This window comes from Rhopalosiphum padi, chromosome 3 (assembly GCF_020882245.1).
Source record: "Rhopalosiphum padi isolate XX-2018 chromosome 3, ASM2088224v1, whole genome shotgun sequence".
Lineage (NCBI taxonomy): Eukaryota > Metazoa > Arthropoda > Insecta > Hemiptera > Aphididae > Rhopalosiphum > Rhopalosiphum padi.
In genome coordinates this window covers 43620895-43637534 of record NC_083599.1, presented here as the reverse complement: position 1 = coordinate 43637534, position 16640 = coordinate 43620895, and the positions used below count along the sequence as shown (strand labels likewise).

The window sequence follows — 16640 nt, the reverse complement described above, 5'->3', positions numbered from 1 at the left end:
GTATTTTATCATCTAGTAAAATGTATGTATTATTATTAAATGTTCCCTGTTTGATTAATGATTAGTGATAATTAAATATATGTATAATACTTTGAGATATAATTATTTAATATTTTAGATTCTGATAATATCACTCGAGTTGATGATGAAACAAGTTCGACTTCTAGTGAAAAATATGAGAGAGATGTTATAGTACTGAATCACTGCTTCGATGATATTGAGAAATTCATTGCAAGGTTACAACATGCTGCTGCTGCATCTCGAGAACTAGAACGCCGGAGAAGGTAATTTTATTATTAATATTTATCGATATTGTTCGATTTGTAATCTTACTAATTATAGTTCTATTTTATAAAAGGAACCGTAAATCTAAAAAGAAGGACATAGGTGACGGAATGCTTACAATGAGAGCTAAACCACCTCCAGAAATTGAGTTTATTGATATCTTTCAAAAATTCAAACTGTCGTTTAATCTTTTGGTAAATGCATGATAATAATAAAGATGAAAAAAATCTTGTATCTATATATTTGAAAATCAACTATTATTAGTAATTGTTACTTTTTAGGCTAAACTAAAAGCTCATATTCATGATCCAAATGCTCCAGAACTTGTACATTTCTTGTTCACTCCATTGGCATTGATTGTTGATGCTTCTCACGACACTCAATATAAACCAAACATTCCATCTAGAGTTGTATCACCTTTACTCACAAGGGACGCAATTAATCTTTTGATGAACTGTGTAACCAGTAAAGAAACAGAACTATGGCATTCTTTAGGCGATGCTTGGCTTATACCAAGGTATTTTTAACATTTTAAAATACCTATTATATTATGTTGTCATATTATAATAATTATTTTATTGTGACATTATTAAAATATTTTACAATCTTATAATTAATCATAAAAATCATTTTTGACAGAGAACAATGGAAAGGCTATGCGGCTCCTTACCATCCAATTTTTATGGATGGGTGGTCACCAGAATATCCAATTCCAGTTTCTGATGATCATTTAACTAATGTTCCAACTACCGGTGCAATTGAATCAAAGAAATCAAGAGAAGAAATTAAAAATTCAAATCCTGAGGTAAACTTATATCAAATTATTTAAGAAAATAAATTTTAATTTAATTATTGTTTATTTATATTCAAACTATGATATTTTTAGGGAGAATTACGTGACACTTTATATCACCATCGTGATCGAGAACATGCTGGGGTTGGTGATGATAGTAGTGATTATTTTGAATATGAACACGAACAGTCAGCTATGATGGGCATTAGACCACAGTATACGTTTAACACTAGTGGTAATTATTCTGGTCATCATCAAGAGCAATTTGGACCAGATGATAGGTAAGTTAGATTGTTAATTTTTAGAGAAATTTTAATTGTTAAATAATATTCAATTAACAGTAGTTGATTATTCAAGGAAAGTCAGTAGTTTTTGATGGGGTCATATTATATTGGCGCAACTAGGTTAAGGCTAGGCCCCAACTGATAATTCTATAACTCCCTCCCCTAAATATATGTTGAATAACAATAATAAGTCAAAATTTTTTTTTTTTATGAAACATATTGGCTAAAAAAAAGTATGCTGTAAGGCTGTTTTTTAAATTTGATTATTATCAATATAATAAAATAAGTGATTTTGTTATTTATTCAAGAATCACAATAAATTGGAAATACAGTAAAATCCCGTTACAACGAACTCTAGGGGGCTGAATTTTTTTTCGTTATAACGGAAATTTTGTTGTAACGAAAATTCAAATAAGCTCTTTATAAGCCCTGATTTTCAGGGGACTTCTATGACTTTCGTTGTAACAGGATTTTTCGTTGTATTGGTATTCGTTGTAACGGGAATTTACTGTACATAATTTAAGACACAATTTTTATTAAAATACAATTTTAATTTATTGATTAAATATATATAAATATATATGTAAAATAAAATGTACATTCATATTTAGTATAAGCCACTTATAAATAATATACAAATGTATGGTATAAGGCAAAAGGATATACCAAAAATGTTCACACAGAAAGAATATGATTAATAAAAAAAAAAGAATGTCCCCTCCCCCCAAAAAATGTTACAAAACAAATCTATTTGTGCCTATAGCCGAGAGTTCACTATTTATTTATCTAAAATTCAAGAAATCGAAATACTTAAAATAAATAGGTAGGTTCATAGTAAAATTGATTAAAGTAAATTATAGTTAATTATTTTTAATGATTGTTCCCCTACACGAGTATGTCAGCGTAGTAATTATTATCTCTCTAACCCACGAGCAACATAACAAATTTCACATTCAGAATAATGCTAATTGATTATAACCATATTAATTTCTTATATTAGAGTGAAATGACCTCTTAAAAAATTTAAAGATAAGATTACTATTTAGGACATCTCATAAGCGCTTTATTATATTTTAATTTTAAAGCAAGTTATGAGTATTTTAAGATGTATAAACAATTTACAATTTTAAAATACTCATAACTCGCTTAAAAATTAAAATATAATAAAATACATAAGAGATGCCCTAGATAATGTTCTTAACTTAAAATTTTATACGAGGTAATTTCACTCTAATTTGAGAATGAATATGGTTAGTCATTATTGTGAACGTAAAATTTTCTATGTTGCGTGTGGGTCAAAGAGAGAAAACAAATACTACACTGATATCCTCTTAAAAAAGAGAAAAATTTACTGCTGGATAATAGTTAATAACTATTAAATGCATTTAGGTCTATTCCTTCAATAAATGCTTTGTATCTGTCACTATTGAAATAAGTTATTTTTTCAGAGATGATTCACACAGTTTGGAAGGCGAGTCTGAACCTGATTTTAATACACTGTCACTTCATAGTCCACCAAGAATGGATAAAGAACGTGCAGATAATATGGCGGCACGCAGTGACATATCTGCTGATTCGATTGAGCGTAATAATGCAAGTGGACCGGGAAGTGAGAGATTTGAAAGAGCTCAAGCTAGATGGTTAGAAGACATGCGGGCTCGAGGTGTGAAAATAGTCCAAGTAACTTATCCTAGAACAGCAAATAATGATAAGGAATTATCTGTTGTACGCGGTGAATTGTTAGAAGTAAGTTCAATATAATAAATATTAACTTATTAACATTTAAACATTTAGTTAAGTATAATATTACAATAGCACAATATTAACCAAAAAATTGTTTTTAAAAAATAAGCAAAATTTTCTGTATTGTAGTTTGTATCATATTATTAATACAAAAAAAGTTATGTAAGTATGAAAAAATTAATCAATATGGATTCTGCACAGAAAATATTGTTCACGTGAAACAATTTTTACAAAAAATTTAAAAGTGTGTAGCATTCTTTTTACGTTTTAAGAATATGAATATGTTAAAAATGTATTTTCTATTTAAAACAATTTCCTTTTATCTGATGTTGATTGTATTAAATATTCATGTAAGTTTTACTTTTTCATTAACTTTAGATTTTGGACGATAGTAGAAAATGGTGGAAAGCTCGAAATAACCGTTCACAAGTGGCTCATGTACCTCATACCATTGTTACACCATTTAATCCAATGCTGGACTCAAACGATATATTTACAAATCCAGTGTATGCTAAAGGGTATGATAAAAGATCAGCTTCGCAATCACAAAATTACACACAAGTAAGTAACTTTTGCTGCTCAAAAATGTTATAAATACCTGTTATAATACCTTATGAATATTAGGTTTGCATAAATTACAATTGCATATCGCTATGATTCATGATAACTTGTTAACATTTGGTTTATATCTTGGTAGGTATAGGTATTATTTGTTCATAAACAAGGTCGGAACTTAATGCGCTAAAAAATAATGAAATATATGCATATATAATAAAAAAAAAGCTTAAATATGTAATATTATAATGTAGTACAATATGCAGTTATTTTTTTTTAAAAACATGTATTTATACAGGAATAAACTTAAAAAATGACTAATTATTAAAAAAAAAATATATATGACTAATTCCAGTTACACATGTAATAATTGTTCTGATTAATAATTTTACAAACTTACATTGACATTTTGAAATTAATTTGTTGTATTTATTATGTACTAATTTATTTCTAAATCTTTCTGTTTTATTGGATAGTTTAATTTAATGAATCTGGTTACTAAACACTGTTCAGCCATAACTCGTAATATTTATATTAAATTAATTTGTTTATGAAAAAAAATTAAATGACACAATGATCATTCTATATAATACACTTGGTACTAGATATTACATTACTTACTTAGTTACTTGCAATGTCCAAATTAATCAATTATATAAAAAAAAGATTCATTTATATTTTTCACGCTAAATTGTATAATTAATCTTTGAGCTTTGTTAAGCTGACTTAGTATATATTTAATGTTTGTATTAGTTTATTGACACATTTTAAAGTAAGTATTGTATTCAATCCTGGATTTAAGGGTAGAGGCCTCAAAATATGACATTGATTTTGACTAAAGAAGAAAAAAAATTAAAAAAATGTAGGTATAATTTTTTTTTCATTTGTAGATCTTGAAACATTTTTCAATTAATTAGTTCTACAACCATTTGTCGTATACACAGCTATAAAATAAAGAGTCCCCTACACATATACTATACTGTTAAATTGCAATAAATTATCAGTATAGCGTAATTCAAAATATGGACGATTCAATGATGTATGGCAGCTCTTTATTTTAAAATTCTTTATATTAATGATTTACTAATATAATATGTATTAATATGCTTAAAATCTTTAAATATACAAATTCATGAAAGCTTGGCCAAATATGCAAAAATATGCAACATCAATATTGTTGTATTTAAATTGCATGTACTAAATGAAACTAATATGTATTGAATCAGATTTTTAATATGCAGTTTTCTAAGAAATATGCAAATGCATTAAGTTCCGATACCTGTTCATAAATATAACCCAAAATATGTACTTATTAAAATTTAAGTAAGTACACATTATTTATAAAAAAGTTCAGTTATATTAATTTACAATCAATTATGATTTATAATTTTGGTTCATAATCTATAATTAAAGTTTTTATATTTAGTCTATAGAGATATCTTTATGTAATAGATAGATATATCATGGTTCTTAAATTGGTATACTAATCATCTTTTATTGATTTTCTTTAAATTTGTTTTAATTGGCAGTATTATTTACCAACATTGTACAATTTCTGTACAACAATAATAATTTCCAGATTTAATTAGTTTTTGAAATTTGTCTGTTTAGAGCTTCTTGGTTTAGGAATTTCATAGTTTGAATTGTTTGAAATATTATAAATATAAGATACTTTATATTACTAAATTATTTGTTGTAACTATATAATTAATATTTCTTTATAGGAGTCTATAAAGAGTGAATTTGTTGATCAAAGCATGAGTTCTGATCCATCCAGAAGTACTTCTGTACAACCACCAGTTCCAGCACCGGCTGATTGGGTACGAAAAGAACGAATTGGTAAAAAGGGAGAATTCCGTTATTTTTAATAAAAAGAAAAATATTTACATCAATAAACCTTGATTGACATAATCTATATTATATTTTTATTTTGAAGGATCATTTTTTTTGTTTTTATTTGTTATCAAATTTGTTTTGTGAATATATCATATTGCAAATTCTAGTTGTTAAGACATTTTGATGATTTTTAAAATTGTTGAGTTTATGTTTTTAATCAATTTTGTTGTCTTGTATACATTTATACTATTCTTAATAATTAATCCATTAAATCATTTTCATTTTTTTGGTACTTTACATTTTAAATACAAAAATTGTATCATAGCATTATAGGGGTTTGATTTTCTTTTTAATCTTGGAAATACATAAAAAAATAATATATTTATTGACTTTATTATATTGTAATAGGAAAAATTATTTTAGTATTGAAAATGTAAAAAGCATTATGTATATCATTTTATTGTCCTACAACATTTAATGTAAATAAATAACGTACATTTTTTTTAAACATAGTCTATAACGTATTATAACATATTTAATTAATTCATTAAACAATATTATTATTCAAAAATTTAAAATTATTACCTTTAACAATAATATATTTAAATATAATTTAATCATTTTTTACTAATTTTACCAATTAAAATTGATTGAAAACCATTCAATTACTTAAAAACAATATTATTTTCCAATAAAGTTATTATATTTTGTATAATATGATTTTTTACATTTATTTCTGACATATTTTATATAACTACTTTTGTCATTTAGTTTTGGGTATTTAAATACTTCTTTTATATATATTTAAATACGATTTTAAGTCTAATTAAGTTGTTAAAGAAAGCACGTAAATTAATAATATTTCATTATTATAACTTAATATATAATAGTATTATATAATATTTACAACTGTAAACATGCAATGTAGGCATCAATATGTTAGCGAATTATTTTATTATTAATATGCCTACAAAATATTAAATATATTCTTTTAATATTTAACATTAAAAATGTATAAAATAAATAAATAAATATAATTATTATTTTAGCATCCAATTGTACCTACTTAACTTTATCATAGTGAATTATATACATAATATTGTTATTAGAACAAATTCAAATGTTTTATTTTTGTTATGTATACGTATGTTATATATATAAACTTTTTATATTATTTTTAATTTAAATACTATATATACTTCAAAATATATCAACAGGTAACCTATATATTAAATGTGTATTTTATATTATATGTAGGTCATGGTTATAACAAACATTATGTAAAATTAGAAAATTAAGCATTTTTAACATTGCATGAAAAAAATATTGAAACTTTTATTTTGTCATTTACGTTTATTGAACCAATCAAATGAAAATAATTCAATATTGTTTTTTTTTTTATATAAAAAATACCAAAGAGATTAATATAACTTGTACAATGAAGTAATAAATGTCATGGTCTTCTTATTATTTATTAGATTTCTTTTACATGTGTCATTACTTCATCACTTCCCTGTTACTTGGTATTCTTAACACAATAATACGTATCTATATTATTAAGACAGATGAGAACTTAATTTTTTTAGGTATAACTTTAAAGTTACAACTTGTCAATTAATTGTTCTGGTCTCCTGTATAAACAATTTCTTAAAGTTCTATTTAAATGTATACTCGGCGTACTCATAGATAACATATAACATATAAATATTGTATGTACAATAAAAAATTGCTTACAAATATAAACCCCATATTTTATTTTTTTATATTTTTTGCCAATTTGTATGTTTTTACTTTTTATAAACAAAATGTTTAATTATTTTATTCCTAACTTCCTATACAGTCACTTCATTTGGGAAACAAAAAATATTTATATTATGTTTATTTTTAATTATTATATTTTTTATGTATTTTGAAGTACTTACCTATAATACTACCTTGATAGTTTAAATTGAAAATATCGAATCAACACTTAATTTATTATGATTTATCATTTGTATAACTAATTTATGTTTTAATAATATTTCTTGATAGTTGCTACACAAGGTAGTGGGAAATTAAGTCAAAGAAAAATTACCATAAAAAAAATATCTAGAAAGTCTCTGGAGTCTGGAGAACATTTTAAACTGAATTCATGAACATTAGAAGTGTTTTTTCTATTTACAGTATTTGCATTAATGGTTTAAAAAATAATAATTTAAATTTAAAAAATATCTTTAAATTACCTTTGTTTGTTTTTTAAAAAATTGTTGAAATTCAATTGTATTACCTGCAAAACGTGAGCATAAGATTTATTTTTGTTTGCATTTTTATCTTTTTTTATTATTTATTTTTATCATACATAGAAAATTTTAATAAAAACAATTGATGAAAAATTCAAATATCTATAACATGGTCATTTGTTTTTGAGTGGCATAAAAAAAATAAATTCCAATGTTCTAGCTTATCTATAGTTTTTTTTTTGATTATTTTGAAAAAAACTAGACACTTCGACCTCTCTAAACTACCAGCTAAATCCAATTTCCTACTAGAAAACATTGCCAAAGTTGAAAATTAAATCATTTTTTCTACATATAAATGTAAAAACATATAAAAACATCTATTTAAAATCAATACATCACTGTGCCACTGCCAATACATAATTTAAAAGAACGTGCTCAATTGTAATACCTACTAAAATTGTTTTGTTGTAAACAAAGCGAGTTGAAATTCCCAAAAATTATCCGTTCTAAAGAGATTACCCAGACCACCGACCAGTTTCATCGGATAACACTGTGTATCGTCCACTACAATAACAAGTCGGTCATTGGATGCAATGCGTAGAAAATGGTTAGGTAGGTATTTTCTTTTTGAACCGATGAGTTGATTTCAAATCTAAATATATACCTGTTATCTCCACCAAAAATTATGGAAATTTCAATAGGTAATTAATGTAATTTCATTAGATTTTTCAAATAATAGCTTCAAACTGTAAGTCACTCAATGGAGAGCGAAAAAAACGAGTAAAGCAGTTTCGCCATTGATCATTTGATTGAACTTGGTTTGTATAGGACAAATATTACCGACACCATTGTATAGACGTCTAGTAGGTACTTAGAGATTCTTTGATCTGCTTTGTTTGTTTGTAAAATTTTATCAATTTATGTTCAGTAGAGTGCAACGCCGTTCAAATAATTTAAGCCTGTCGTATAATGTATAAAAATAAAATTTATATATGCTTATTCAACATTCTAAATGTAGTTTGAATGCGGTTTTGAAATTGATGACATAAACAATATTAATTTGGTCTTTATGGTAACATAGTTAAGAACTACATGTACATATTAAAAAATGTTACCTAAATTTTTTTTATTAGTGGACTACCTAATAATATATTTTTTTTATTGTTTTTCGTAATTTATATAATTGATACTAGCTTTTTATCTTTTTTTTTTTGGCAAAGTATTTTTTGAACCACAACTATATTTAATTTCCAATCCATAAAAATGACATTTGACAAGTTTTTATACTGCTTTAAATAATGTTTTTTTGAAGAGATTATAAATCTGATCAATGATCACTGTGAGCTTATTATTCACATTTGTTTAGGTTCACTTACACTATATCAAGGAAAAACATCCTGCCACTTCCTACTTACGTGATGCCAGTACTTAGAATATACACAATTTAAAATAAATTTTTGAACAATAAATAAGGCGTACAAATATAAAATTTATTTTTCATTTGTTATTGTGTGAATAAAATAAAGTTGTTATTACAATTTATGATGTAACTTAGAAATGTATTGTATACAAATGAATTACATATTTTATTTTAACTATTTAAACTATCCTATGGTTTATTATAGTATTAAACTATTATATTATATTGTCTATAGTACATCTTCACAAGTACATATAATAATAATTTTGTTCAAAATAGGTACAGGTAAATAACATAAATATTAAATAAAAAAATTGTATTAAAGAAAACATGCAGATGTGGTAAGTATATTTTTGGACAATAAAAATATTGGTACATGAAAAATACTATAGCATTAATCATACCAATGCAATTTGGTTTTCAAAGTGGACATTTATTCCATTATGAACATTTGTAAACTTATAAATTATTAATAAATTGTGAGTATGAGTGTGTGTGTGTGTGTGTGTGTGTGTGTGTGTGTGTGTGTGTGTGTGTGTGTGTGTGTGTGTGTGTGTGTAACAATAATTCTATAATACGAATGAAAAGCTTTAATCAACAGGTCAAAAATTTCTTCACAAAGGTTTTTTTAGCTTTTCCATATACTTTACTAAGTTATCAATATGTGATGTTGTTTTATAAGATAATAATTTAGTTTATAGAGTTAACAAGTATATTTCATGGTAAATTTATATTAATAATACAATTTATTTAATGACAGCTATACAATTCAGTTTATATTTATAAAAATGAAAAGAATTAAGATTATTATATTATTTTTCGGTATTTTAGACAAATTTTACAACAAAAATAACTTAAAAAAAAAACCAGTAGAAAACAAAGCATTTTTTTTTTTTTAATTTTGACTAGTTTTCTATACATACTAATTTTTTCTCAATAATTAGAATGAACAAAATTATGTGTATTTTATTTACTAAAATGTGTATACAATAAATTAGGTAACTAATAAATAAACAATAATTATTAAGTATTTTATTCTATAAAAATAATATTGATTCAAGGGGGACTGAATTTAATTCAAATAGTTACAAAAAAAAAAATGTAATTCTCCTTAAAACATGGAGTGGAAAATAATCACAATAAACCAGAAAGTAATACTTTGTTAACTTTTACAATTGAAATAGTCAGAAAAATGACCAAAAATAATATTATTCATATATAGCGTCTACATAACTACATCTATACTATTTAATCAGACTTCAAAACATTAAAACAAAATTCGTTTTTTATAAGACAGTCAACACTGACATACAATAATTAAATTTTGGCACAATTTACTGACAAAGAGTAGGTAAGGGATAGAAAATATAAAAAAATACAAAATTTGATTGAGCAAAATCAACATTTTAATGTTTCTTACTCAATGATTTGCCAATCATTATTTAAAAAATTTAAACTTACAAAACTCCAAATAGTAATACACAGTTTATTAAATAATTGTTTAAACGGTAAACTTGAAAACCAACAATTTAATAAATGTTTAGAATAGACATAGGTAATTCTATGAAACTAAAATATGCAGCTGTAATTAGCTTGACTATATACACCTGAAGTTTAGATGAAAATGGTTAGAAATTTTAAGCATTGAAAAATCAATAAACAATATAAAAAGGCACTGTTATACTTAAATATATTTACTTACTCTAAAATAAGTATAAATTAATTATATGGAACTTGAAGGATTTTTCAAATCACCCCGATAAATAGGAAAATAATAATAATAAATATAAATTAGGCCATACATATAAGACTAGTAAATAAAGACATTAAACATAATGGTAAATTTATACAATGGACCGTTAGGGAACAATTATAAATAGGTAGTGAAATTAAAATTAAGTTTTACCGATTTAGATGTAAATGTGTATAGCGTAGATTGGAAGTTTTTAAATATTATACGTAGAGTTTGTAAATATGAGAGGTTATCAAATATTCTGAAAAAACTATACATATATACATTTTTTTTTTAAATATTTAAACATTATGCAAGAATGCCATACATTGATACGTTCTAAAAAGAAATAGAAGCCTTCGGTTAAGACCTCTATACAATAAATAATAATAAATATATAATATTTCTTTTACAAATGTTGTTATATTAAGGTCATTATCATAAACAACTAAAATGCATAATAAACCAGTCATTAAATTCTTTGATTTAATTTTAGTTTACTTTAATTTAATAAGGTTTTATCAATTTAATATATATTTTTTTAATGCTTTATTCATCTGAAAAAACCTTTTAACTCTTAATATTTGTAGCCATTCTCTAAGTGTCTCCAGTCTTCTATCTCTAATTTAGAAAACGTATTAAGTTAATTTCTACTATGTGTATCATAAACCAAATATGTGTTTATCATGCATTTTTTTTAATATGAATATTAAATTAAAAAAAAATTTGTTTTAATACATGGTATAAAACAGTCTTAATAAATATTTATTAACATTTAAAACATCTAATACAATTCTCAACTACATTTTTTTTTAATTATTGACTAGTATTAAACTAAAATACACATTAATGTATAATGTTATTATAATTCTAAGATGTTACATAATAAATCAGTAGTGTTAGACATAAATGGGTGTATAAATATGGTGCAGCATAAAACTAAATCTAGATTGTGCAGTAATTAAAAGTACTAAAATACATAAGCTTTAAGGATCAATTAAGTGTGTTTTGATGTTGCCATAATGTTTGTTTAAGTATTTAATTATTTATTGTTGTTTGTTCATTGCAAATGTAAATTAAATAAATAATTTTTTTATCCATTAACATTATAAATTGACAGGATTAATATACATGAAAATGTTAAATTATGGCACTACAATTTCTGATTTGTATTTCAATCTATAAATGTTGTATAATATAGGAACCTCGAGGGTCTAAACATACAATTTTGAACCGTAATAATAATAAAACTAAAAAATCTAAATATAAAACTGTAATTACAATAAATATATTATGGTTCATACATGCAATGTTTTTTTTTATTTAAAAAAAATTATAGTTGATATTGTAAGAATAACAACTTAATATTTTAAGATTTTAGTTATATGAACCATAGACTAAATAATACTATAGACACGCAACGTCAATGCAATAATTGAATGCTTATTATTTTAATTTGGATTTGACTCACTAGTGGCGCATGGAGACAAGAGATGATTAAATACTTATTTCTCACTGACGCCTGCCACCATGCATTACTATTGAGTAAAACCTAAATTAAAATAATGAGCAATAAATTATTGTATTAAGGTTGTGTATTTATAATTTTATTTAATCTATGTATGAACTAATGATCAATATTAATTAACTGTAAATTTAATTGATTTTAATTTATATGTTATTTAATATTTTTAAAAATGATAAGCACATTAATTTCTATAATATTTAACTACATTTCTCTGACTGAATAAAAAATGAACTGGATCTAATTTGAATTTTGAAAATAAAATTTAAATTCTATGCAAAATAATTGTCAAGATAAATTTTTCACTTTTGATAATTGTCAAGAAACTAATTAAAAAATAAAAACAACAATTCGTACAAGATTTGATCATTTTAAAATAATAAACATAATGTTAGGATTTAATGGAAACAATTAAAAATGGGTTGATCAATTTGAAATAATTATTTTGACAATTTTAAGCTTATTACAAAATTAAAATATAACTATATAATTATTATTTAAACAAATTGATAAAAAATTTAATCTGACTGAAAATTTGAAGTAAAAAAAAAAAATAATAATAATATTTGAAACGATTGAGCGATTTTTTATCATTGATATAAAAAAATTAAGTATCATCATACAGAAATATGTAATTATTTTAATAGATTTAGTTACTTTATTTTAAAAAATTAAAAAAATTGTATAGTCGTGTATTTTGATTAAATATTCATTGGGTCTATAATTTAACAAAGGAAAATAATATGCTGATGATTATTTTATCATTTATTATTTAAATAACATACTGAAAAAATAGTATACTATTGAAGAATTTAAAACAAGTTAGAATAAACAAATATCATTATTATATTTTATAACTATTGATACTATTTAAACTATATTATATATAAATATATAGAATAAATATTTTATAGGTATTCTTTTAGTTTTATTATTGCAATGTAATATGTACAATAACACTGATATACTAATAATAAATACAATTGATAAAATTTTTTTAATAATAATTGGTTAAATCAGAGTTTGTCTCATATTAAAAACAACTGAAATGTTATGATAATTAATTGGTTGATGTATATTAAAGAAGTAGGTAGATTAAATCATTTCAAATTGAGTATTTAAAAACGATTAAGAGAAATATGTTGGTGTGTTATATGTTATTGTTTATTAAAATTAAGTAGGTTATAAACGTCAAAAAGTAAAATAATGTATGAAAAATATTTATTTTCCTATTAAAAAGAAAATTGTATTTTGCTAATAGAATGATAGTATATGTACAATATTTTTAGAAGTTAGAACATCAAATAAATTAAAATGTAATAGCAGTATGGAAAAATAATAAATGCTTTCAGGCGGCCTTTATTAGTGCTTTTAAGTCTTGGAAGAATTATAATATTACATATAAATGTATACCATATGAAAATATTTGAAAATTTTTCAAGTCCAAGGTACATTTTACATAAATTAATAGTAACTGAAATGCAACTTATGAATATTAAATACACTTAATAATTTTAATTTAACTGTGCAAAACAATTGTATATTTTTTGTTTTAAATGTATATACTTAAGTAGTAATAATGGCTTTTTATAACTAGTAAAGAAATATTTGAAAACTGAATTAAATAATGTTTTTTATAAATACCCAATTGTCTTACAATATTATTTTTATTATTAAGAATAATTAGATATGTCTAGTTTACAATAATAGTTTTTAATTGTTTAAAATATTTACAGAGGAAAAATAATAAATTTTAATTTAAATAGGCTATTGATAGGGGTTATACGTGGAAAACAGTAATAATTAAACTTTAGTGTAGACATAATATTATATTAATATATGGTCTCATCAAATAATAATAATTTAATTAATTAATTGTGCAATAATTTAATCAAAATAATTGGTTAGATTACTTAAGAAATTGGAATAATGACCACAATTTATATAAATTATTAAAACATACTAAGTGTCAATATTAATTAACTGAATGGGTAAAATTGTATATACGATTGTGAATTTGCACTTGTAATATTGAATTCATAGTAAAATTTACATAATATAGAAATATAAGAAATATTTGCTTTTGATAATCAATTATACATTGGCAACTACAGAAGGTAACAATAAGATTCTTGAGTGTTATTATGTTTATCCAACTATATTCTTACCTAATCTAAATATTTCAAATAAAATATTATAATAATTAGGTATTATAAATTTTAGTATAAATAGAAAAATTTAAAAAAATATATAAGCCACCATATCAACATTTTTGTTAAGATATAGGCTGATTCATTTAACGCAAAATTTATTATTTAAAAAAAAAATGTTTTGAAAATAATTCTTTTACATAATTTTAAGTTGTTAAGAAACTATATTTTTGGAAACAATTATATTTTTTACTATTTTTTTTTATCATTATCAATTCTAGGCTTTTTTTATTTTAAAGCATTATTTGGAGAATTTCCATCTACAAAAATCAAATTTCAGATCAGTAGTTTATTATTTATAATACTTTTAAGTATTTAAAGTTTAGATGAACAAAGAACCTTTGTTGGGTACCTCTGATACCATCCTGCCTCGCTCACCTAAATTTAAATATAGATCTCATAAACAACTTGTCAAATATTCAATTTTTATACATTGAATTACTTCAAAAAATACTCTATTTTAGATTAAAAAATTAACAGCCCATGTTGTATTATAATAAGTATAACATTAAAAGAAGATAACAAACAAATAGAAAAATATTGTTTTTTAACAACTTAAAACTTTGTAAGTAAAAATCATTTTCAAAAACTTAATAGTGACTTGAGTTAAATGTATGCACCTTTATACATAAAAATTTAAGACAAATTCATGAAAAAGGCCGCCACAGAAAAATGTTTTCCTATATAGTATATTGAGGTATAAATTGTTTACACATATAATTATATTAGTCTATACAATTATCAGGTTTAGCTCAACAAAAACATAAAAATAAATAATTTATTTACAAACACAAATATTATTTATAAGAACATATACAATAATACCAAATTGATCACAAACATTTAATAGTATAATTCTGTCATACAAATAATAAAATAAAAAAAGATTTGGAAGTTAATTGGATCGATAATATAATCTACTAAGCATTAAACAAACAAGATTTAAATGAAATAGTTAATTGACAAGACTATTTTTTTTCAAGCCCAAGATGTGTGAATAAGATATATTACAATAACTATCTCGGATTTCAAGTACCAAGTGTTTGAAGATTAATAAAATAATATGAAAATTCAATAATGAACCGTTAGAACAGTATTATTATTATAAATAGTATTACATAAAAAAAAAAAATTATTTATCTGTCAAATGCATAATATTACTTAAATTTATTGAAACCTTGTATAACAATCCAATAATATTGACGATTCAAAACAGTAACAGCAATGACAGAAAAGGGTATTTTAATAGTTGAAAGATTTTAATGGAAAAATAACCTACACATCAGAAGATAAATTTAATCAACATAAAAACAAAATTTACAGTAATAATGAGATGATCAATATTTTTAATGAAGAAGGTATTTGTGAAATGTTTTATAGATACTTTGTGTTAAATTATAGTGTAAGAATAGTCATTAATATTAATATTTTTGGTGTAGTTTGTATCAAGAAGCTTGCAAATATACAGGTAAATCAGTAGTTAAGTGCCTTATTAAATATATTGCAATTATAAACTAAAAATAGTATGTTATTTTTAAAAATTGTAAACTAAAAAAATGTTGATGATAATTAATTTTTATAATTTACTATTATAATTATTAATTTATGTGAATTTTAATAAATATTTTCTTCATTTCTTATATTACTAAAATTGTTTGTATTTTAAATTCAGATAAATTAACAGAAGGTTAGTTATAACATAAATGTACTAATCAATTTAAACATACAATTTAAAAAAAATTGAGGATACTAATAGACTTAGATAATGTACCAAAACGGTTATTGAGTAATTAGTCAAACTACTTAACAGCTACTTTTATACTACTACATACTGGTTCATAAATTACGATTGAGAAATTAATACTCCATTTTGTTTATTTGGTGAAAGAGCATTTCCATTAGGTAAAGTTAGTGAATTGTGACTACCATTTGCCACATTATTTATACTGGTAATTGAACTTGATGGTAATACATTAAAACAACTTCCTCCAGACATAAGTTCTAAAGCTCGATATAATAATAAATAATTTTCCTGTTA

General features: G+C 23.0%; 2 protein-coding genes across 5 annotated transcripts in view; one reads left to right on the top strand and one right to left on the bottom strand.

Moving 5' to 3' along the window:
- Nucleotides 1-7259, top strand: part of LOC132927941 (epidermal growth factor receptor kinase substrate 8-like) — a 19174-nt gene extending 11915 nt beyond the window's left edge. Inside the window, exons 7-14 of the mRNA XM_060992507.1 lie at nucleotides 119-284; nucleotides 359-479; nucleotides 567-802; nucleotides 925-1090; nucleotides 1172-1359; nucleotides 2811-3108; nucleotides 3484-3666; nucleotides 5385-7259. Of these exons, the coding sequence (XP_060848490.1) occupies nucleotides 119-284; nucleotides 359-479; nucleotides 567-802; nucleotides 925-1090; nucleotides 1172-1359; nucleotides 2811-3108; nucleotides 3484-3666; nucleotides 5385-5528 (1502 nt within the window). The 3' untranslated portion in view covers nucleotides 5529-7259. The remainder of the gene's footprint in view (nucleotides 1-118; nucleotides 285-358; nucleotides 480-566; nucleotides 803-924; nucleotides 1091-1171; nucleotides 1360-2810; nucleotides 3109-3483; nucleotides 3667-5384) is intronic.
- LOC132927939 (tyrosine-protein phosphatase 99A-like) overlaps nucleotides 3742-16640 on the bottom strand; it is a 26062-nt gene continuing 13163 nt past the window's right edge. For 2 of the 4 annotated variants that reach the window (XM_060992503.1, XM_060992506.1), the window contains exon 14: nucleotides 9185-16634. In XM_060992503.1, coding sequence (XP_060848486.1) covers nucleotides 16446-16634 — 189 coding nt within the window. In that variant the 3' untranslated portion in view covers nucleotides 9185-16445. Of the gene's footprint in view, nucleotides 3847-9184; nucleotides 16635-16640 lie in introns of those variants that run through there. The other 2 variants (XM_060992505.1, XM_060992504.1) reach the window with 2 other exon arrangements.